Source organism: Typopeltis vanoorti, chromosome 6 (assembly GCF_054136105.1).
Source record: "Typopeltis vanoorti isolate ZY-2024b chromosome 6, IOZ_Tvanoo_1.0, whole genome shotgun sequence".
NCBI classification, from domain to species: Eukaryota; Metazoa; Arthropoda; class Arachnida; order Uropygi; family Thelyphonidae; genus Typopeltis; species Typopeltis vanoorti.
The window spans coordinates 55,418,939-55,440,638 of NC_143554.1; the positions used below are offsets into that span (position 1 = coordinate 55,418,939).

General features: G+C 34.3%; 1 protein-coding gene across 1 annotated transcript in view; it reads left to right on the forward strand.

The window, feature by feature from the left end:
* LOC150105464 (bifunctional 3'-5' exonuclease/ATP-dependent helicase WRN-like) overlaps positions 1 to 21,700 on the forward strand; it is a 370,108-nt gene that overhangs the window by 138,157 nt on the left and 210,251 nt on the right. Inside the window, exons 11-12 of the mRNA XM_090394834.1 lie at positions 6,982 to 7,088; positions 16,271 to 16,434. Of these exons, the coding sequence (XP_090250960.1) occupies positions 6,982 to 7,088; positions 16,271 to 16,434 (271 nt within the window). The remainder of the gene's footprint in view (positions 1 to 6,981; positions 7,089 to 16,270; positions 16,435 to 21,700) is intronic.

Genomic DNA, 21,700 nt, shown 5'->3' on the forward strand with positions numbered 1-21,700 from the left:
GAGGCTTTTGCAGTCTGTGTAATATATTTCTCAACAAATAGTGCAATTAGAGACAGATGGAATAAAAATGGTGCTAACTAATGAATCACATGTACCCCTCTCACAGAAAGTACGCTGTGTAAACTCAAGCAAAACCATATGTTGCACCAGAAACACAGTATCTAATTAAAACTATTGTCCAATTTTTCAATTACATGAAATAAGTGTTTATTTGATTGCATTTGAAATTCTTGATGTCATTATTATGACAGATCACAAAAGGCTAACTTCAAATAAAATTCTACCATGAATTGAAACATGCCATATAACACTTGTCTGAGTTCCCCTTCCAGCTCAAATGCAAACATGCAGCAAGAAATATATAGTGAATATTGTTATGACACTTGCAGATGTTATGGAATTCAGTTGAAGAGAATTAGCATTTCAACTCAAAAATTGTCGGTTCCATTTGTCTTTGGGTCGCGTGATCTTTTGTTAATGCTGCACCAATCAAATTCATGTCTTCATAGCTGCTCTCTCCTGTAAAACAAAATTTAACTTGTATGTATTGTAACCATTAAAAAAAAAGGTGGAATAATTTATAAGCGTATAAAAGGATGTCATATGTAAATCGTTGACGTGCCAGCAAAATTCTCGGGTGTGCCATAGGCTCGCCACCTAGAGGAAAATTCTTGGGTGTGCCATAGGTTCGCCACCTAGACTGCCCTAGAGGAAAGAATTATGAAAAACATATTCTTGATGCTACTATTCTCAAATCTGGAAAAGATACATTGGTGAATTGTTTTCTAGTTGGCCACAACTAATCTACTCCATCTCAGCAGACAGCATCTTACAATTCAGTTCACTATAGATCAAGAAAATAATAAAAGTCTGCCTTTTCCTAGAAACTCTAATCACATGTCTTCCTAATGGCACCCTTTCTTTCTTAGTTTACAGAAAATCCACACACACACACACACATACACATGTAAATATATCCGCAAACTTTTCCATCATTCTCCACCCTTCTCAACAATGTGGTGTTATCAAAATCCTTATTAGGGCCTCCAATCCAAAGTTATTATGGTCAAACTGGGAGAACTTCAAGCATCTGCTTAAAAGAACAAGAAATATATCTGTTGCCATAAGTGTGGTTAGTCAGGTTTAGCTGACCATGCTTTGGATAATTTGCTTAAAATCAAATGGAAGAAAACTACTATGCTTCACCACAACAAATTCAGATTTGAAAGACTTTCTATGATCAGCAGAAGATTTAAAAAAATCAACCTAATCTTAATAAATATTAAGTTGTATTAAATTTTCCAAAATCTTAGGCATCCTGTCCAACAGCTAAGGCTAGTGAATAGCACACGTAGAGGTCATCCCTCTACGTGTGCTATTCTAATCTTTTCCACTTATTGTTTTGTGTGGGTTTCTGCAATTTTAATATTGTTTCTCTGACAATGCCTCAGTGACTGAGAAGTACAGAATTGATGAAACGTGTTTAATTATTTATATATGCTGTATTTATTCAATTAAACCTTATGAGTCATAAAGAAATGTGTGAAACATTACTCCATTCTTCTGTGTTAAATAAATCTGATAGTCATTTCTGCCCTCTTTATGGAGGATAGTACTTTTTAAATTGCTAATTTTTTTTCCTGACTATATATATATATATATATAATTTTTTTCCCCTCACAGTTAAGAATATATCAACTGTTTTAATCGTCTTATACTATCTTCTTAATGCTTTGTATAATTTTCAGTTATTGTTTAACTGCCATTCTGTTTTTTTTTAACTGGAAATATCTGGCGAAAATTATACAAATAAGTTTTAACGTGAATTTTCCTGTTTTTATAGTTCGTTGTTATTATTAATCTACACTATCACATCCCTTTCACATTAGAAATTGAAAATAACAGGTCCTTTTTATTATTTACAGGTCTTGGAGAAAAGTTTGCATATGCTGTTGTAAGTGAAAAAGAACACATACTGTAGATATCTCTGTAGCACTCTGGGCCACCTGTGTGAAAAACAGATGTGCTGGCATTTACACCCTCTTGGGTGAGAATTAGAAGCAGAACTCAGAACTTGAGCCCCTCAATGTAACCCTATCACAAAATAGATGCAAACTTAATGCTATTTAACACGTTAACTGCCACGATACTAATTTTTTTCCCATGTTCACGGGCCACTGCGCTGAGTCATCATATTATGTTATTCTAGTGATTATTTCACTTAACCGTGCTGTGAAAACAAGTTTTAGTTTTTGTTGAGACGTTTATTCGGTGTGACACATTGCTGAGCAAAGTAAGACTGTGCCGACAATAAAACACCACGTGGTCATGTGAGGCATGCGCATTTCACATATAACCTATCTACCGAGTTTGGATTTCTTAGTATATTTGTTTACTGAGTTATTGTGATTTTGTTTGTTTCATTGCTAGCTAAGTGATATAGTGAAACAAAAAACAGATACTTCTTTTCATTAGGTAATTCTGATGTAAAGTATTGAATGTTTTGAGAACGTTATTATTTTAGTAATATGGGTGACTACGAGAGACAGCAGCAAAAACGTTTGGACGAATTGATGTCCAAAGAAGACCATCCTTTTTGAGGGCTCATCTGATGATGCAGAGTACGAGCCAAATGAAGCGGTAGGCTCATCATCTTTAGATAGTGAAAGACCGCTCTTGAAAAAGAAAAAAAACACTGCCAAACGTTCCTCCTGTTTTTCCATCTTGTTCCTCATTCACAAATGTGCCTACCGAAAACTATTTTACAGACGACCACATCACAGAAGCTATTGAGAATGTTGTGGGCATGGGGCAAAGTAACAGGAAGGTATTTGAAAGTGAAAATGCAGGAATATTTGTTGAACATTTTGAAAATATGTTTGAAAAGTCACCCATCGATTTTTATAGATTGTTCTTAGATGATCATTTGTTGGAACTCATGATCAACGAAACTAATCGTTATGCTTCTCAGAAAATAAACGCAAGTTGTTTGCCCATTGCGAGAATCAACAAATGGAAAGATACTAACATACAGGAAACGAAGACTTTCATTGGATTGCAGCTTTGGATGGGTCTTTTCCATTTGCCTCACCTGTCTGACTATTGGTCAAATAAAATTAGTAATGTCATGTCACGAAATCATTTTGAGCTGCTGCTCTCAAACTGGCATTTTCCGAATAATGCAGATGTTTCCAATAGACTGTATAAGCTCGCGCCACTAATTGAATCTTTGAGAACTAATTTCAAATGTTATTTCACACCCAGAAAACGAGTCTGTATAGACGAGACATTGGTCTCTTTTCGAGGCAGCATAACATTTTTGCAATACATAAAAAACAAAGAACATAAATTCAGAGTCAAACTATTCAAGTTATGTGTCGAAGGTGGCTATACCTATGACTTCAGAATTTATTGTGGGAAAGAGAAAAACTTCACAAATGCCAATGAAAATATCCCAACTACTATTGTTATGAAATTATGTGACCCACTACTGGATTGTGGCAGAACAGTTTACGTAGACAATTATTACACTAGTGTAGATCTCGCCCATAAGTTACTTGAAAGAAAAACATACCTTGTTGGTACCTTGAGGAAAAACAACCCAGGAGAAGCAATTACAAAAAAAACTAAGAAAAGGTGAATGTATCTCTATGGAGAGAAATACAGGAATTGTAGTCAAGAAGTGGCAGGACAAATGTGATATCCTAACTCACATTTGTGAGTTAGGATATCATTTGGTCATATTGGTCAGATGATGACAGCTCCGGTCGAAATTCTGAAGTAAATAAGCCTGATGCCGTCGTAGATTATAACAAATCTAAGACTTTCATAGATTTATCTGACCAGATCAAATCTTACTCAACAAGTTTGAGAAAGGGTATCAAATGGTACAGAAAAATTGTCATTGACATGCTTCTAGGGTCGTCTGTCGTAAATTCTTATTTCCTCTATAAAGGTGTGACTGGTAGAAACATATCAATAACTGCTTTTAGAGAGTAAGTTGCCGAATCTTTGTTAGGTCTGTCTAAAAATAATCAAGAACGTCAATCCCAGAAGATGAATAAACATATGTTGGCAGATATGACTACATCCAGCAGGCGAAGATGTGTTGCTTGCTATAACAAAATATCAACAGAAAGTGGCAGAAATGTTGCAGCTAAGAAAGCATTGACTTTTCTGTGGAATTGTGACCAGTGTGAAAAATATTACTGTGTGACATGCTTTTGCGAAGCCCATGATTGCACCTTTTAGCAATTAGCTATTTTTTTTTCCATTTATTGACTAAAAATAATAAAAATAATGTTTCATTTATTGTCTTCAAGCTGAAATCAAAATAGCTTTAGTTCCTTGCTTTTTTTGAAATAAATACTTCAATTTATCTATTTGTTTTATTGAAACACTCACAAAATATAGTAAAAATATATACATATATTTTCTTATTTTGATACATGAAAAATTGCAAGTATTTTGATGGGCTAAGCTCACTTTCTAGTGCACCAGGCCATGCTTATATACAGCCCATGCATTAAAAATAGCTGCTGTGAGACACAGCTGTTTCACTAAGGAATAACGACAAGTTAACCTGTGAAACAGATACGTATCACATGGCGCTATCAGAAAGTGTAAGGGTGAGGTGCACTTGTTGCATACGGCAGTCAAAGTGTTAAACACCAACAAAATAAGAACATTGTATAACACAAGCCACCCAAGGAAACATCAGTTAGACAGAACATTTGAGATTACAAAGCAGTTGTGACTCTGCTTTTTCATCCAATGCATGACAAAATAAATAAGAAATGTTGATGAAGTAGCATAGCATAAATTATAGGTAGTCTTCATTCCTCTACTTAAGATCTCCATATTTTACAACCACATTAAAACCTTCACATCCATCCCTTAAAGTGGGAATGTGCACCATCCACTGCTGTGTAGGAAAAAGAGGGTTGCTTTGAAGAATTCTTCTGACTTTCTCCAAGAAAAGAAAATGTAATCAGATCTAGACTTCCACACAAGAAATGATGATCTTCAAGTTCTCTGGTCACAGCTGTAACAGTCCTATCTGCAAATTTAAAGAACTTGGGGAAATGGAAATTAAAAATCAAGGTTATATTTTATATTAAATCCAGTCTTTTCATATCAAACATCCCAACTAAATGGTTCTAGAAAAAAATGTGATGGCCATTATGCTTTTCAGCACAATATCACACACATATTACCATGTACATATAACTGTTGAACTAATTAACCATTTATTCCTTTGTTTGATATTGTATTTGTGTCTAATTTTTAATAACCTTAATTTTATATTCCTCTGAATTATAAAACTCTGGCAGGTTTAAGAATTTGCAGACATTATTTATTTTACTTTTTATTGTTTCCACGATAGTCTCATCAGTGGCAGCCAGAACCAGAAGTAATACCAAGGTTGAAGTAATGCAGAAGTCATGGGCGAATGCTGGTCTTGAAATTCATGCTTGCTCTTGTTATCATTCAGCGAGTGAGAGGTGTGATTGAAGTCCGATTAGCAGAATAATGAATTACTGACCATTTAAAACTATATATTTAGAAATTTATGTACATTTAATCATACAAATACAACATTTATTTTACAAATGATATTCTATCGTTTTCAATTTAGCTACTTGAATACAAATTCTACCCTACGGTTCTTCTTTATGAAGTGGTCAATAACATCGTCATAAAAAGTTGGTTGTAACTTAATTTTCCTAAACAACACACACACACACACACACACACATGTAAAGACTGTCTGAAGCTACTTTGACTCTGTATGGCCTGTGTTTAAGACGACGTGAAGGGAGTGGAAATGGCCATGCACCCGCATCAAATCACAGTGCTGCAGCGAGGACCTGGAAGCTCCCACAACCGAGCAAGCTAAGGTATCTTTGCTAGATGAGCAAGCATCGGCCTTCGATACACAACGCAAAGCTCAATTATTGCCGTGCAAGCTTAAGATGTCTTCTGTCTACAGAAATAAAATCCTAAATGGAATGCTTATAAATGCATACATTTATTAACAAATAAATATTACTTCTTTCTCAAGTAATGAACTTGCACAACATGCATAGCAAGCATCAGGAATTCTCCCCTGGCAGAAGTCATATTTCCATATACAAGTAGTTAAAAGGTGTCACAATTTATTACTAAATACTCTGGATTAGAGGCAGATGCTGAAAGTTTTTTCACTTGGTTAAAGTGTAACTTAAAGATGCCAAGGAACTGTATTCTTGGTTTAATCATTTATCAAGTGTAAGCAAACATAGTTTGCACGTGAAGTATCTTCACTACTGGGCTACTTGTATATAGAGACTAATGTGGTGTATGGGACCACAATCCTACACATTATGGGATTGTGGTCCCATACACCACAGTCCCATAATGTGTGACACCTTTTGACTACTTGTATATGGAAATATGGCTTCTCTATTACTTCAACTTTGGTATCCCTTCTGGGTCTGGCCCTACTCATGAGACCCCCAGTAAAGGTCAAAACCAGTCATTAGTGGCCCTTCCCATAATGCATAGCATTATACATATCTGTAAGGATATGTGCTTTGCATTTTGGGATACTAAGGCAATTGATGTGAAGTCATTAGCCTCTATATACAAGTAGTCCAGTCGTGAAGTCACTTCATGTGCAAACGTTGTTTGCTTACACTTGGATAAAGGATGAAACCAAGAATATAATTTTGTGGTATCTTTAATTTATTACGACTCACCATAACACCTACTGGGAAGTTCTGACGAAACCCAATAGGGTCTGTGTTATGCAAAAACAAAATCATTTAGCAAACTATCTACTATAATAAATTATTTATGTAATCCTTATGAGTTTGTTACAATTAGTCAGCTGGTGTGGGAATTATTTTTAATGGATTTTTTTATTATTTTTCAGTGAAGTATTATCTTAGCTGTATTCTTATAAAGAACAATATTTTTACTAATTTTTCTCCAATTTAGATTCCTTTCATGGCTCTGACAGCAACTGCTACACCTGCAGTCAAGAGGGACATTATAACTAATTTGAATCTAAAATTGCCAACCGTTACTTGCTCTAGTTTTGATAGGTGCTTATTTTTTAATCTATTCTTCAGATATTTTTAATATACATTCATTCATACTGAGAATTTGCATTCACTAATTTTCACTGTTGTTGGCACACACACTAAGGAATGTACAGTAATCCCTTGATTAACATATTTAATGTTTAATAGAAAACATCACTTGAAGTGAAATTTCACATGATGTTTTCTCTGACACATTAACTATGATTGATATAATACTCCATAAAAATTATAATTGGCCTAGACTTTAAAAATATTTGCTAATTTTTTTAAACCACAATTTTATTTACCATTTTTCAATTGCAGTATAATTCAAGGAGAATAAACATGATTGCAATAATTAAAAGTTTATTATTTGTAATAGAAAACTACATGTTTTTGTTGGAAATAATTCTACTGGGTTGTTGGAACCATCTTTTCTTTCTTTTTCTCTGTGTATATGTGACAGTAACAGGTTTTTCTTTTAGTTTCATTAGATGTGCATATTTTACTTGATGTTGGCATCAATAAGTTGTTATTTAAGGATTTCTGAAGTACAAAACAGAAGAATGGAAAATAATTGAAGCATTTCAGATTTACTGTTTGAGAGAAAATTGGTGAGAAAGAAGAACCAGTGAAGAAATATTATGTGAAATAAAAGAACTGAATATCAAAGAAGACAATCATAGGAAAGATGAAATTCCTGGGACACATATAGAGACATAACAAATGAATATTAAACAGATAAGAGAGGCTTATGGACCGGAGCTTAGATAACTAAGGAAACACCTCCACATAGCATTTTAATGAATATGGAGAACTGAGTAGAGCTTCTAACCTCATGTAGAATCATCATCTTTTTATAGCACACCCAACTATTGAGTATCCACCTGGATACTGAACGAACGAGGATTGGCTGACAGTTTGGGATTTAATCAACCAAATCGTATTGTTATTGGCTTAAACCAAATTACAGAATGATGGCACAGTGATGGAATTTAATACTAGCTAGTGTGTTGCCCAGTTAAAGAAGGCCTCAGCTGTTTTTGTCAGAGAACCAGGGCAAACAGTAAAAGTCAGCTACTGGAACAAACTCTACATCATCATCAACAGAATTCAAGATTGACATTATCAGTATAAGAGGCATCAAAAGAAAAAGTGTAGAACTGGCAGAAAAACTATGCAAGTACCAGGTCGACATATTTGGTGTTAGTGAAACAAAGAAGGCAAAAATAAAAAAAGGTGAGATTTTTCTAAATGACATTTAAAAGACGTTATATAATCTGTTAAGAATATAGAACATCAATGGAGGAAAGAGAACTGTAAAAGGAATGAGATGATGATGTATAGGCATTAATGATCAGGGAAAGGAAGAAATAGCTATAGTGTTCAACATTAAACACAGGAATAAGTTTCTTGTGAATGGTAGGCAGTATCAAGAAGAAAATAATGTGGGTATAATGGAGAATAGGACAATGAGACTTATTTGTGTCGGCGGTTTTCACAGAAGGTTCTGCTAAGGAAGAAGTGGAGGAATTTTCCAAGTCATTAAAGAAGGCAATTGGCACAAAGATAAAAGAAAAGTTGCTACTTTTTATAGATCTTGACAGCAGAATAGAAAGCAATACCAGGCATACAGAAATGTTTTGGGAAAATTTGAAGAAAAGAGTTAAGCCAATAACAATGGTAAGTACCTGCTGGATTTCTGTTCAGGACATGAATTGGTCATCGCTCATCACTGATACCATCAAGAGCAGACACAAAAAATAGAAAAGTCTCTGACTATTTTATTGTTGGCAGTGATATCTTTTTTGCTAGTTCAGGACACAAGACTATAACAGAGAATTTGAAATTAGAAATGGTTGCCATTTAGTTTTGAATGAAATAAAATTGAATATCATTAAAAAGTAATGTGTTCTTGTTGATAAGCTTATGCGTTGGTAACACATGACTATTAAATTATTTCAGGAAACTACAACATATACTAAATATTAATTAAAAGAAAACTATAATCAATACTTCCAATATTTCGATAATGTTACAATGCCATCTTCATGGGAACATAAAACTATGATAAGTGCACTGTGTGCACTTATCATAGTTTATCATATTTCGCTCATTGTTAGTGCCTGCATGCACTTACCATAGTTTTATGTTCCCATGAAGATGGCAATGTAACATTGCCAAAATATACGAAGTATTGATTAAAGTTTTCTTTTAATTAATATTTAGTATATGTTGTAATTTCCTGAAATAATTTAATAGTCAAAGTAAATTGTATAAGAAAATTTTAAAAGAAATTCAAGAGTAGCTCCTTTCAAAGTGAACTGTGAACTCAAATGTAGTTCAGGAAGAAATTAGAGTTTGAAAACAAGAATCAAACTTTGTAGAATCTTTCCAGATGCTGAAGAAAACATTGATTCAGCTAAAACAACATCTGAAAAGGATATAAAAATCAGAACTCCTTGGTGACTCAGTAAGTTAAAGAGTCAGTTGTGGAAAGAAGAAAGCATAGCAAAAGTTTCTAGATAGTAAAATAGTTGGCACTCTGAGAGAATACAAGTAAAATGTAGGAAAGCAAATCAGTATATAATAGTAATTAAACAAAAGTCTTCAGAAGAATCTGTTAAGAATATAGAACATCAGTGGAGGAAAGAGTACTGTAAAAGGAATCAGATGATGAAAGTTACATGAAAACTTAAGATAAAGATGTTCTAGAGATATCTGGTGTAATTATTTTGGAAAATTGTTAAATATAACAAGAAGTGACAGTATAGTTGTAGAGAATAGTCAGATGAAATGCAATCAAGAGTATATATCAATAATTGAGGTTGCCATCAAAAACCTGAAATGTGGAAAAGCAGCTGGAGTAGATGATAATTTGACCAGAAGTACTCAAATATGAGGTATGAAAGTTTTGCAGCAGCTGCACTGCATAATTCAGATGGCCTGATCACAGGGTTAGATTCAAAATGATATGAGTACACGCTCATGATAACTATTTATAAAAAGGAAATAAAACTGAATGAATATGAGAATTATTAAAAAATTTCCATACTTAGTATTCCAGGTAAGATTTATGCAAGCATACTTGAGAAGAGGCTGAGAAAAATTGTGGAAGAGAAACTTGAAGAAGAACAAACTTGGTTCAGGCCAAATAGAGGTTATCAAGATTAGATTTTCACTTTACGACATTGGTAGACATTTCAATAGTACTCATATTTTTGTGTGTCAAAATTTCAGTTACTGCATGCTGTTTACATGCTTTGATAAATATCTTAGCACCTACACAATGCATGATATTTTATAAGAAATATTATAACTATACATAGTGGAGGGTGCAGGAACAAATCAACATTACATTTGCTTCAAGTTTATTCAAACTCTCGATGCTGTGCATTTGCAGGCATTGTTTTCAGAATTCCGCTTGTAATACATGGATTTCTCCACAGAGCCTGAACACTCACTGCAGGAAGTTCACACTTGCCATTATTTACACATTCTTATCATACCTCTCGAATGCTCACTGCGGAAGGTCCGCACATTTGCCATTATCACACAATTCATATTCTACTTCTTGTTAGTTCATTCACTTACAAATCATTCATAATTGCCTCTGCCAAACTCATTTTAGACATTCATCACTCGCTAAGCAAAACATCTGGTGCTTACACAGCTTCTATGGTTAAGCTCTTTATTTTTTCGTACCCTGTCATGTATAGAAAATTTCTTCTGCATCTATCCCTTTAGTAATGCATGTTTCTATCATATGCCGTCTTTTCTGCCTATCTACCAAAACTTCAATCTGTTCTCATAGAGAGCACTCCATTGGCCAGTCACCGTTTAGGTCACTCAACCTCTGGATATTATTCATCACGTCCTCATCCCCATGAAACCCATGCAACTAGATTTGAACTTCAGCTCTCTATCACTCCTAACTCTCACACCCTAATCTTATCAGTTTATGCATCGTAGTTCCATCTGTATAATACACAGTTAGTAGTCTGTTCCTTGCAAGGTGCACAACTGTATGCTTGCAAAACTCGAACTAGTAACCATTACAATAATATTTGGTTAACCGATCAAGTGTTGATCAATTTTATTAATTAAACTGAACCAACTAGTTTCGCCACACTTATCTGTTGGCTTCTTCAGGGCACTTACATATAGGTTTAAACACTCTCACAATTATGTGTAACTGCAAACCGACAAGAATAAAAACTGACTAGAATAATTACAAATAAATAGTATCGAACGTGAGTGAAACACGTATCGCGTGTACAAGATCAGCTAGCTGTTGCTGAGGAACTTTCTGTAGTTTGTATTAAAGTTCATTTCTTCCGTTTTTAAGGTTCTGATTAGGGTTTTCCATATCTCTGGGAGTATTAGGCCTTGATTTCTGTTAAGGTTCACAATAGAACAGGCGACTGTGGCTGCTTCTTTGAACATTCTTGAATGGTAATCTTCCTCTAAGTTAGGGGAACAGCTTTTGTCCCACTCGATGACATGGAGAAATGTTGTGGAGAAATGAGACGATAGGCCAGAAATAGAGAATGTTCAAAGAAGCAGCCACAGTCGCCCGTTCTACTGTGAACCTTAACAGAAATCAAGGCCTAATACTCCCAGAGATATGGAAAACCCTAATCAGAACCTTAAAAACGGAAGAAATGAACTTTAATACAAACTACAGAAAGTTCCTCAGCAACAGCTAGCTGATCTTGTACACGCGATACGTGTTTCACTCACGTTCGATACTATTTATTTGTAATTATTCTAGTCAGTTTTTATTCTTGTCGGTTTGCAGTTACGCATAATTGTGAGAGTGTTTAAACCTATATGTAAGTGCCCTGAAGAAGCCAACAGATAAGTGTGGCGAAACTAGTTGGTTCAGTTTAATTAATAAAATTGATCAACACTTGATCGGTTAACCAAATATTATTATTTACTAATTTATGATCAAGAAAACAACCTTCATGATAGTAACCATTACACTTTGCTGAAACTGCATAGTTTACCACTTCAACTGGATATTCTTTCTCTCTCTCTCTCTCTTGTATGTGTGGTGATTGTTACCAATATGTATAGATCAAACAGCAGCAACTCAAGTACAGAGTTCTGTGGCACATCATTGGTCACCTACTTTCTTCTTGATTTACCTCCTCCATGTACTATTCTGGGATATCTGCCTACTAACCAACCTTTCTTAACCATATTACCAGATTTGTGTCTATCCCATTTGCTCCAACTTACAATTTATAAGTTGGAACAATGCATAATCATGCAAAATAGAATTCTCTGCAGTATTCTGTTAAATGCCTTTGCCATCTGGCAATGCCATGTTGTAGCTGTTTCCTTTATCCTAATTATTTGACACTTTATTGTAGAAAGTGAGTAAATTTAAAAGAGGAACTCTTCTTCACAAGCCTTGTTATCCATCATGTTCATATCCACTTGTTCCTGAATTCTACCCATAACAAACTTTCCCAGTATCTAAGTTACTAATCCTGAGATTCTGAGTAGTCTGTAATTTGCTATCACTCTCTTGGTGCATTCTTTATGTGACCCTATCTTGCCTTTCAACTTCCTTGAAACCCTTCCTTTGCTCATTAATGATGCTGCATTTTTTTTTTTTTTTTTTTTGCTCTTTCTCATGGTGTATAGGTTTGTATTCCATCCACTTCCATGTCTGTATTCATGTTGAATGTTCTTAATATTCAAAATATCTTCAATTTCTTTTGTTCTGATGTTAGTCCCTGTTACATCTGTCACTGCAGTCTTTCTTAGCAAGCTTATTTTCATAAAATAATCACTCAGTAATCCAGTTTTTTTTTTTTGTTTGTTTGTTTGTTTGTTTGCCTTTTCCTCATAAATCAACTCTTCAGCAATTCACATTTTGAATTTATCAGATTAGATTTGATTATTACAAGAAATCACATTTTCTTTATCTTTAATATTTTTTTCCTGTGTTTCTTTTATGTTGTGGGACATTAGATGTTTATTTTGCACCATATGGATTTCTTTTCAGAAATTTCCTTTGTTGCTGATATTGCAGTCAGATACTGAGAATCAATCTCAGTTATAAAAAACTAAAGCTACGTTAGTTTCATTAAATAGTCCTGAAATGAAATTGAGAATAATTTATTAAAATATATACTTAGATATAAATGTGTGTGTGAATGAATGAATGAGAAGTGTTTCTGATGATGGTAAATGATCCTCGTATGAAATAGATGGAAACAAGAAATGATAATTGAATGTGACATTGCATTCATGAACTGTATTTTTCAGTAATTAAATTTGAAACATGAATCACAAAGGATTTGGTTTTGGGAAAAAATGTGTGTGTGTGTTGGGATGGGTTCTCAAATGCAAAGTATTTGTTTTATATCAATATAAAACAAATTTATTATTTATCTAAGTCTGCATTAGCCATTTGTCCTAGTTCTACCTTGTCATTACAGAGGATACAGTATCATCAGCATACCTCAGATTACTGATCAATCTACCACCTATCCTAATTCCTGTCTTGAGCTTATCCAGTGCTTTATGCATGGTATCCTCCACATGTATACTAAACAAGTGAGGAGAAAGTAAACATTCTTGCCTAACCTCCTTTTCCAACCTGAAGCCAATCAGTAAATCCGACACTTGTTCTTACCGTGGTTTCTTGCTCCCTATACAGGTTGGCTCTCGGCCTGATAGTGTGTTGAGGAAAACCTATTCTTTTTATTACTTCCTGCAGTTTCACACACTGAACAAGTCAAAAGCTTTAGAGTAGTCTAAGAAACACATTACCAATGGGAGTCTAAATTCTTGATAAAGTTAACAAGATCAGTAATAACAGAGGACTTGAACTCAGTGCTAATAAGACAAAGATTATGATTCTTAATGGAGAAAGAATTGAGGAAGTCAGCAAGTTTGAGTACCTAGGATCCATTATTATTAACATGATGAATTGCTGTTAAGAAGACACCAGAAGAAGATTAGGAATGGCTAAAACAACAGTCAGAGACTTGTCTAGAAGGATGGATCTATCTCCATGAGAATAAAGTTGAGGATTTTGGATGCAGTTATTTTTCCAACAGCAACTTATGGATGTGAGACTTGGAATCTAAAGAAGTCAGATAAGAAATCAGCTACTTATGAGATGTGGTGTTACAGAAGGTTTTCATATATTCTCACATATTTTACATTAATTTTTTTTAATGGTAATTCCACTCTTGAAAGATTGAAAACCTATTAGCACATTAATACTATTGGTGGACTGAGAGTTATTAGATAATGTGGAAACTATGATCTAGAGATCAAACATGAAAAATTTCAACTCCCCACTTACTGAAGAGCCACTTTAGATCTTCAGTAAGTGCGGTGGTCCTCTCACATTAGGTGATGAAAATCATCTGTTCTCAAATGGAAGTAAACAGATACTGAAGTGTTTTTGAAATGAACCTCCTTAAACTATGTTTTCATGATCATTTATTCTGAAGAAGCAGTTCCAGTTATAATTATGGGTAAAATGAAAAATAATCTGAGATATTTTTCTATTTAACACAAGTTAAATTCTCTATTTAACACAAGGTACTTTCCCCACATTTGTCAGTACCTTGTTAGAGAAGACCATTGTCACTTCTTCACATAGAACTCCTTTATGTCAGACAGTTGTCAGATATCAAGGTACCACTACTACTTTGTTGCCCCCCCCCCCCCCCCCCGTCTCACTTAAATAGTAAGATCCTATTCACAATGTCACATTTCCATTACATAGCACAATTCACTTTGCAAGATATCTACTTAGATATTTTCTTATCTTCCTAATCTGAATACAGACTGGAAAATCTTGTCTGTCCCATGGATACAAGCTAGTTTGTAATTTAGCATTCCTTTTTCTTTTTTTTTTTTACAACTTGTTTCTACTCCATTAGGCCTTTTCTTGTTTGAACCAAACCTGTTAATCTCTTTCTATATTTACATCTACCCAGTGGTATGCTGTACTGGAGCCAGCTCACTCAAGTTGATTGTTAATGTTTTGAGACATTTGCAAGCCAGTTGTTAAACTGACAATGACTGTCAACTGTAGAGCAGCACACATTTTAGTCCACAATGGCTAACACAATTTGAACATTAAGCTTGTCCAATCATTTTGGCATCCTTTGTGCTTCCTTATCCCGCTCCTTCCGTTTGTGGTAGCCTATGTAGGAATTATCTCTGCTAGCACTTTCACAGGATATTATTTTTCAACAAACATCTGCTTAATTTTGGCTTGGCCACTTCTGATAATGAAATTTTTTTTAGGATTGGATTGCAATTTTCATACCTGCTGTGTTATATTTAATTTTATTATTTATTTAGTATGCCAGTTGTTAAACAATTATCAGCACACACACACACACACACACACCCCTCTGTACCATTTCCACTGGTGTGAAATGCAAGTTTTGTTTCATCCTAAAATTCTTCACCCATTGTTATTTTTTCTAAATTTAAAAAAAAAAAAAAAAGCCACAAATACAGGGAAGGAAAAAAAATAAAACACCTTTCCGAAGATTTATTATTGATATAGAAGATATCTAGTTTCAAATTTACTAGTTACTAATTTAAAAATTGATTTTCTGATTTTTTCCTTTGGTTAATTTTAATACTTATCACCTGCTTAGAAATTAAGACTCCTGGTTTCAGAACCACCTCTTACAATGCAAAAAATTTTTCTCTGTGTTTTTTTGATAATGCTAGTTGGCTAAGTTGAACTAATCCACTTTCTGTATTTTTATCTGTGTCCAGTGGTGTGCTATGCTGGATTAAATTTGAAAGCACAGAATTTTTTCCAGTAGCAAACTTATTCTTCCTAACAGAGACTGGTTTAAGAATACACATAATTGACAGATGCTCACTGGCTTTAGTTTCAGAAGTAATTCTAAACTAACAAACTATTAATTCATAAATTAATAGTCTGGTAGTTGATTAGAGTCCTTGTAGAAAGGCAGAATACTGCATTCCATGTTATCCTGCCTTTCAAGTTTTCCTTTGGGTCTACTTGGTTTTCTACTCTGTGGTTTTACATTAAACATTTCTTCACCAGAACTTATGGCATAATAATAAATTTAGAAAATAATATCTGTGGTAATCTACATATCAATTTTATGAATGTTATTTTTTCCTTATTATTTATTAATAAAGTTTTCATTTTCTTATTGATTTTTTAATGACAGACCAAATCTGTATTTAGAGGTGCACATGAAAAGCAAGTCAGTGATAAATGACCTATTTTCTGTAAAGGAATTTCAGAATAAAGAAGATTTTAACTTTGAAGGTTCTACAATTATCTACTGCCCTACCAAAAAGATAGCTACAAGTGTATATAGTGAGTTGCAAGGTAAAGAATATTTATTTTTAAACCAATTAAATTTTGATAAAAAAAAAGTTATAATGAAATGATTATTGTAATACTCATACAAATAATCCAACCTTATATGTTGTGTGCATGCATAAAGAGTAGTCATTGTATTTAACTAAATCTATTGAATAATGAGTATCATCCTTATAGTCCTATTAACAGCACTACCTTTTTTGGGGGCATAGACTTTGCAAGATACTGAAAGCATTCTTCAGACATGCTAGCACGTGCAGACTCAGATACATACTGCAATTTCTTCACATATACTGCGGTATATCTGTTGTGAAAACCATTAATTTTGAATTGCTTCTATTAGTTACTTGATTATTATACAATAATACCTCAAGTGACATGTGTTTAACTTATGCAGTTTCACATTAATGCGATAATTCTTGTGACTTTTCAGATAATAATCCGACCTTATATGTTGTGTGCATGCATACAGAGTAGTCATTGTATTTAACTAAACCTATTGATTAATGAGTATCATCCTTATAGCCCTATTAACAGCTCTACCTTTTTTTGTGGCATAGACTTTGCAAGATACTGAAAGCATTCTTTAGACATGCTAGCACGTGCAAACTCAGATACGTACTGCAATTTCTTCACATAATACTGCAGTATATCTCTGTTGTGAAAAGCTTGTTTCTATCTCATATTACAGATGTTGATTTGAATGGAGATCCACTGTCATGTGCTTGCAACTTGATCTACTTCAGGTAGACAGGAAGAACTGTTAACAACTACCTTGGAAAAAAAAAAATACACATACTACGACATTACAACAAATTAGTACAGACCATGTATTGGTAATCACTTTACAGAATTTGAATGGAGGAAAACCATAGTATTACATAGAAACTACTGCAAATCCCAGAGGCTAGTTTTGGAATCAGCACTGAAGCATTCTCCTAATCCCAACAATATGTTTATGTTAATATGTCTGAAATACACGACTTCTAATAATAATTGTCATCAATTATTTTTAGAACTCATGCAGCACATTGGCTGTAGCCTATATATATATATATATATATATGTGTGTGTGTGTGTGGTGTAGACCTGAGAAGGTACATGCTAGGCCTTTGGTTCTCATGTTTCCATTAATTTTGAATTGCTTCTATTAGGTACTTGATTGTTATACAATAATACCTCAAGTGACATGTGTTTAACTTATGCAGTTTCACATTAATGCGATAATTCTTGTGACTTTTCAGAAATTTCTATTTTGGGTGAGATATTGCTAGTTCATTGTACACAGAAGTTTGTGTTAAAATGTGAAGTCCTTAGTCTTTATTGCACTTCAACTCAATCATGACCAGAGCTGCTTCTATGCTTCTTATCTTCAGATTTTCATTTACCTGTCCCCCACCACCACCTAAATTCAGTCAACTCTACAATATGAATTCTAATAAGTTTCCAAGGGGTCAAAGCCAGGTCATGTGGAGGTCTCTTCTCAGTTCTCTGAGAAGAGACCTCCACATTACTTTTAGGAAATGTTGAGAATTGATTGAAGTTTTTAACCTAATGTCCATTCTTCACATTCATGTATTGTACCTCATTAGTAGATATGTGCTGGTACTGAATGAATGAGGATGGGATGGCAGTTTAGGACTTAGCCAAACAAAATGAAATGAAATACACATAATGAAATGGCAGTTTCATCATGTATTTCTGGTTTAAGCTAACAGAGAGTTGTCTTAAACCAGAAATACATATGCTGGTACAACATGATGAGATTTCATGATGTCTCTCTCTGATGTCTATCCATCAGCCACCCTCTTGTGCCCATCACTAGCTTCATATCCATTCCATTTGCTCCAATTTATGAACAGTTCCATGTGATATCCATTCAAATACCTTTCAAAAGCCAGCAGTCATGTAGCCATTCTTTTAAACCAACTCAGTCACTTTATTATTATAAAAAGTGAATAAATTACCGAGGCATGAGTCACCCTTCAATCATGCTGCCCAACATAGTTTTCTATCCAGCCATTCCTGAATTTTACTCTCAACCAACTTCTGTGATATCAACAGGAGATTAAAGTGCATGCTGTACTGCAATATGAAGCAAAGCAAACAGCTGATGGACTTAAGAGATATCTTGATCACCACTCCTGAGGTGGTGATTAGTTGATAATTTGTTACTTCTGATATCTTCACCTGGAGGATATATCTATGCATAGTTGATTACTCTGTAATTCAGCTATATTGCCTGCATTAGTTACCATCCTATATCATCCTATATATCAGTCATTCTTACTTTTACTTGCCACATGCTGAAAGAACTCTTTTTGATTACTTTGGCTTGTACAGCTAATTTCCTCTTGTACACTCATTTTGCCTTGTCAACCTTCTGTCATGTGTTTTGTACTGCTCATGCTGATCAACTTTCTCTTTAAATTGTCAACACAAACTTTTTTTAATTATTATTTTGCAGCTCTTGCTTAATGATGCCACTCATCTATTTAATTCCCACTTTATTTATTCTCCTGACTAGGTATGAAGTCTACCACTACTTCCTTCAAACACCATTTCCAATACACTACAAACATACAACCTCTGTAACTTCTTATGTCATGGCACTGCTCCAAGGTCTACTAAGTTGGTCATTGTATAGATATTTAAATATCTTTACATGATTTTGTTTATGGAACATTTCATTGTTAGTTTAGTTGATTAAAATCGGGATAAAAGGTGTGTACAGTGTTATGTGTTGATGAAATTATATTTGTCAAAATGATATTCTGATGTAAGAAGAATATAGTAGCATCTATGAGATTTGCTTCTAATAGATAACTAGCAGGACCATTAAGCCTAAATATGCCTCATTGTTAAAGTCACCAATGGAAATAGTTTTTCATTTAGCAGCAACAAAGGAAATCAGCAAGATGTACATATCTTCTTACATCATTGGAATGAAAATACCTGTTGATGGTTGCTATAAACTAATGATCAAATGGAAAAGAAACTTATGCTTCATTGTACCACTGATAACTTATCTGATCTACCATTACTAAACTTCTTTTTGCTGTTTGTGACATCCAGTTGTTGTAATGTCATTCAAACAGTCACAAGTTATGGAGATTAAAGTGTATGCTGTACTGCAATATGAAGCGAAGCAAAGCAAACAGCTGATGGACTTAAGAGAGAGAGATGTAGAAGACAAAAAAAAAAAGAAATGGATATAGGAAAAAAGGAGAGTTGTGAACCCTTTCATTAAGAAATAAAGAAAATAAATATGAGCTTTTATGTGGATACATTATTAATTGAATTCTTAGTAAGGAGTTAAGGTGGGTTCAGTGCTATGGTTTTGTTTGTGATTGAAAATTGGAAAGAAAACTATACATTACATTTAGTGAAGTGACATCTGTCAAGCAAAAGCACAGTAATGTTCCAAAATAGTTTTGTTTTGTTTCATCACTGGGTAGCTGAAATTCTTGAAATAAACTATTAAAATTTTTAATACCTGTCTTAAATAAAAACTGAATATGTTTACAGTAAAGTATAGTTGAAAATACAGATATCTGTTGTCATTTATTTTGTAATTGTGTGCAAGAACATTTACTGTTACCACTGTGTTAGTCTGTTTTTCTTAGAACACTTCCACAAAATCAGGTTACTCAAGAATGGTGCTAAGTGTGTAAATTGAAGTTCAAGGACTTAAGTTGTCATTCTGTTTATGCATGTTAAATTCATTTGCTCAGTTTCCTAACTCTTTGTAGACACATTGTAATGTCAAAATAGAGTGGACCCAATGTAAGGTTTTGCATGTGTATGTGTGCATTTGAGTAGAAGGGGTCACTAGAGTTTTATTATAATTTTTTTTATATGTTGTTTTCTCTCACTCACTCACACACAGAGGGGGGGGGGGATGAAAAGTTCAAATTTCTTCGAAACCTCCGATGTCTTCTTATATATCCTAAAAGAAAAGAACAAATTATTACAATTTGATACATGGGGATTAAAGGGTTTTAAGATATGTTCTTTCTTGTGGTTATATCAGCTTTAATATCATTTTTGTTCTAGTTGTTTATCAGAACTTGTCAGGCTCCCCTCGTATTTTTTTTTTATTTTTTAAAATAATTATTATTATTATTACAGGCAACTCCAGGGAGTCATTAGACTCATCAAGGGAGGCCCCAAATCATATTCATCACAACTATTCGACATTCATATAGTATCTATCATACCTCGCCTTAAACTCGTTCACTGTCACAGCATCCACCACAAACTCTGGGAGCGCATTCCACTCATTCACCACTCTAAAAGTAAAGAACCCAGCTCTAACACCTTTACTAACCACACTTTTTCCCAGTTTCCATGGATGTCCCCTAGTCGTCGTCCCACAACTAGCCCTATTCTCAAAAATATCTTCTGAATTAATTTTATAGAAAACCTTCAGTAATTTGAATGTCTCAATCATATCTCCCCTCCTCTGCCTATCAACCAATTTTTGCAACCCACAAATCCTCAACCTGTTCTCATAAGGTTCATTCCACAGACCTGCTATCATCTTGGTCACTCGCCTCTGGATCCTCTCAACCTCCTCCTCCCCATCAAGAAGAAACCTAGGTGACCAAATCTGGGCACAGTAGTCGAGATGGGGTCTTATCAAGGCTCGATACAGAGGAACAATAACTTGCTTGTCTCTGCTTGTCAACGTATTCTTCAGCAACCAAGTGATTTGATGAGCTGATTTGGCCACTTTTACAATGTGCCCCCTAAAATTCAACTCCTTATCCACCAACACTCCTAAATCTCGTGCCTCATCAATTTCCTGGAGTACAGTTCCACCAATGTAATAAATTGCTGCTAATCTTTTCACCCCAAAATGTATAACCTTACATTTTGCCACATTAAATTGACATCCATTCACCCTAGCCCAGACCTCCAATCTATCCAAATCATCCTGCAAAATTGTGACGTCATCTGCATTCACTATGCCCTACCCAACTTTGCATCATCCGCAAACAAATGAACTGTTCCTCTCAGATCCTTTCCTATATCATTAATGAACAAATTAAACAGTAGTGGTCCAAGAACAGATCCTTGTGGCACACCACTAGTCACAGGCCGTCTTGTGGACTCTACTCCTGAAAACCACTCTCTGATATCTCTCCGTCAACCACCCTCCTATCCATCTCACCAACCCTATATCCATCCCCATATGCTGCAATTTACTGATTAGAATTCCATGTGGTATCCTGTCAAAGGCCTTAACAAGGTCCAGTAGAATCACTGT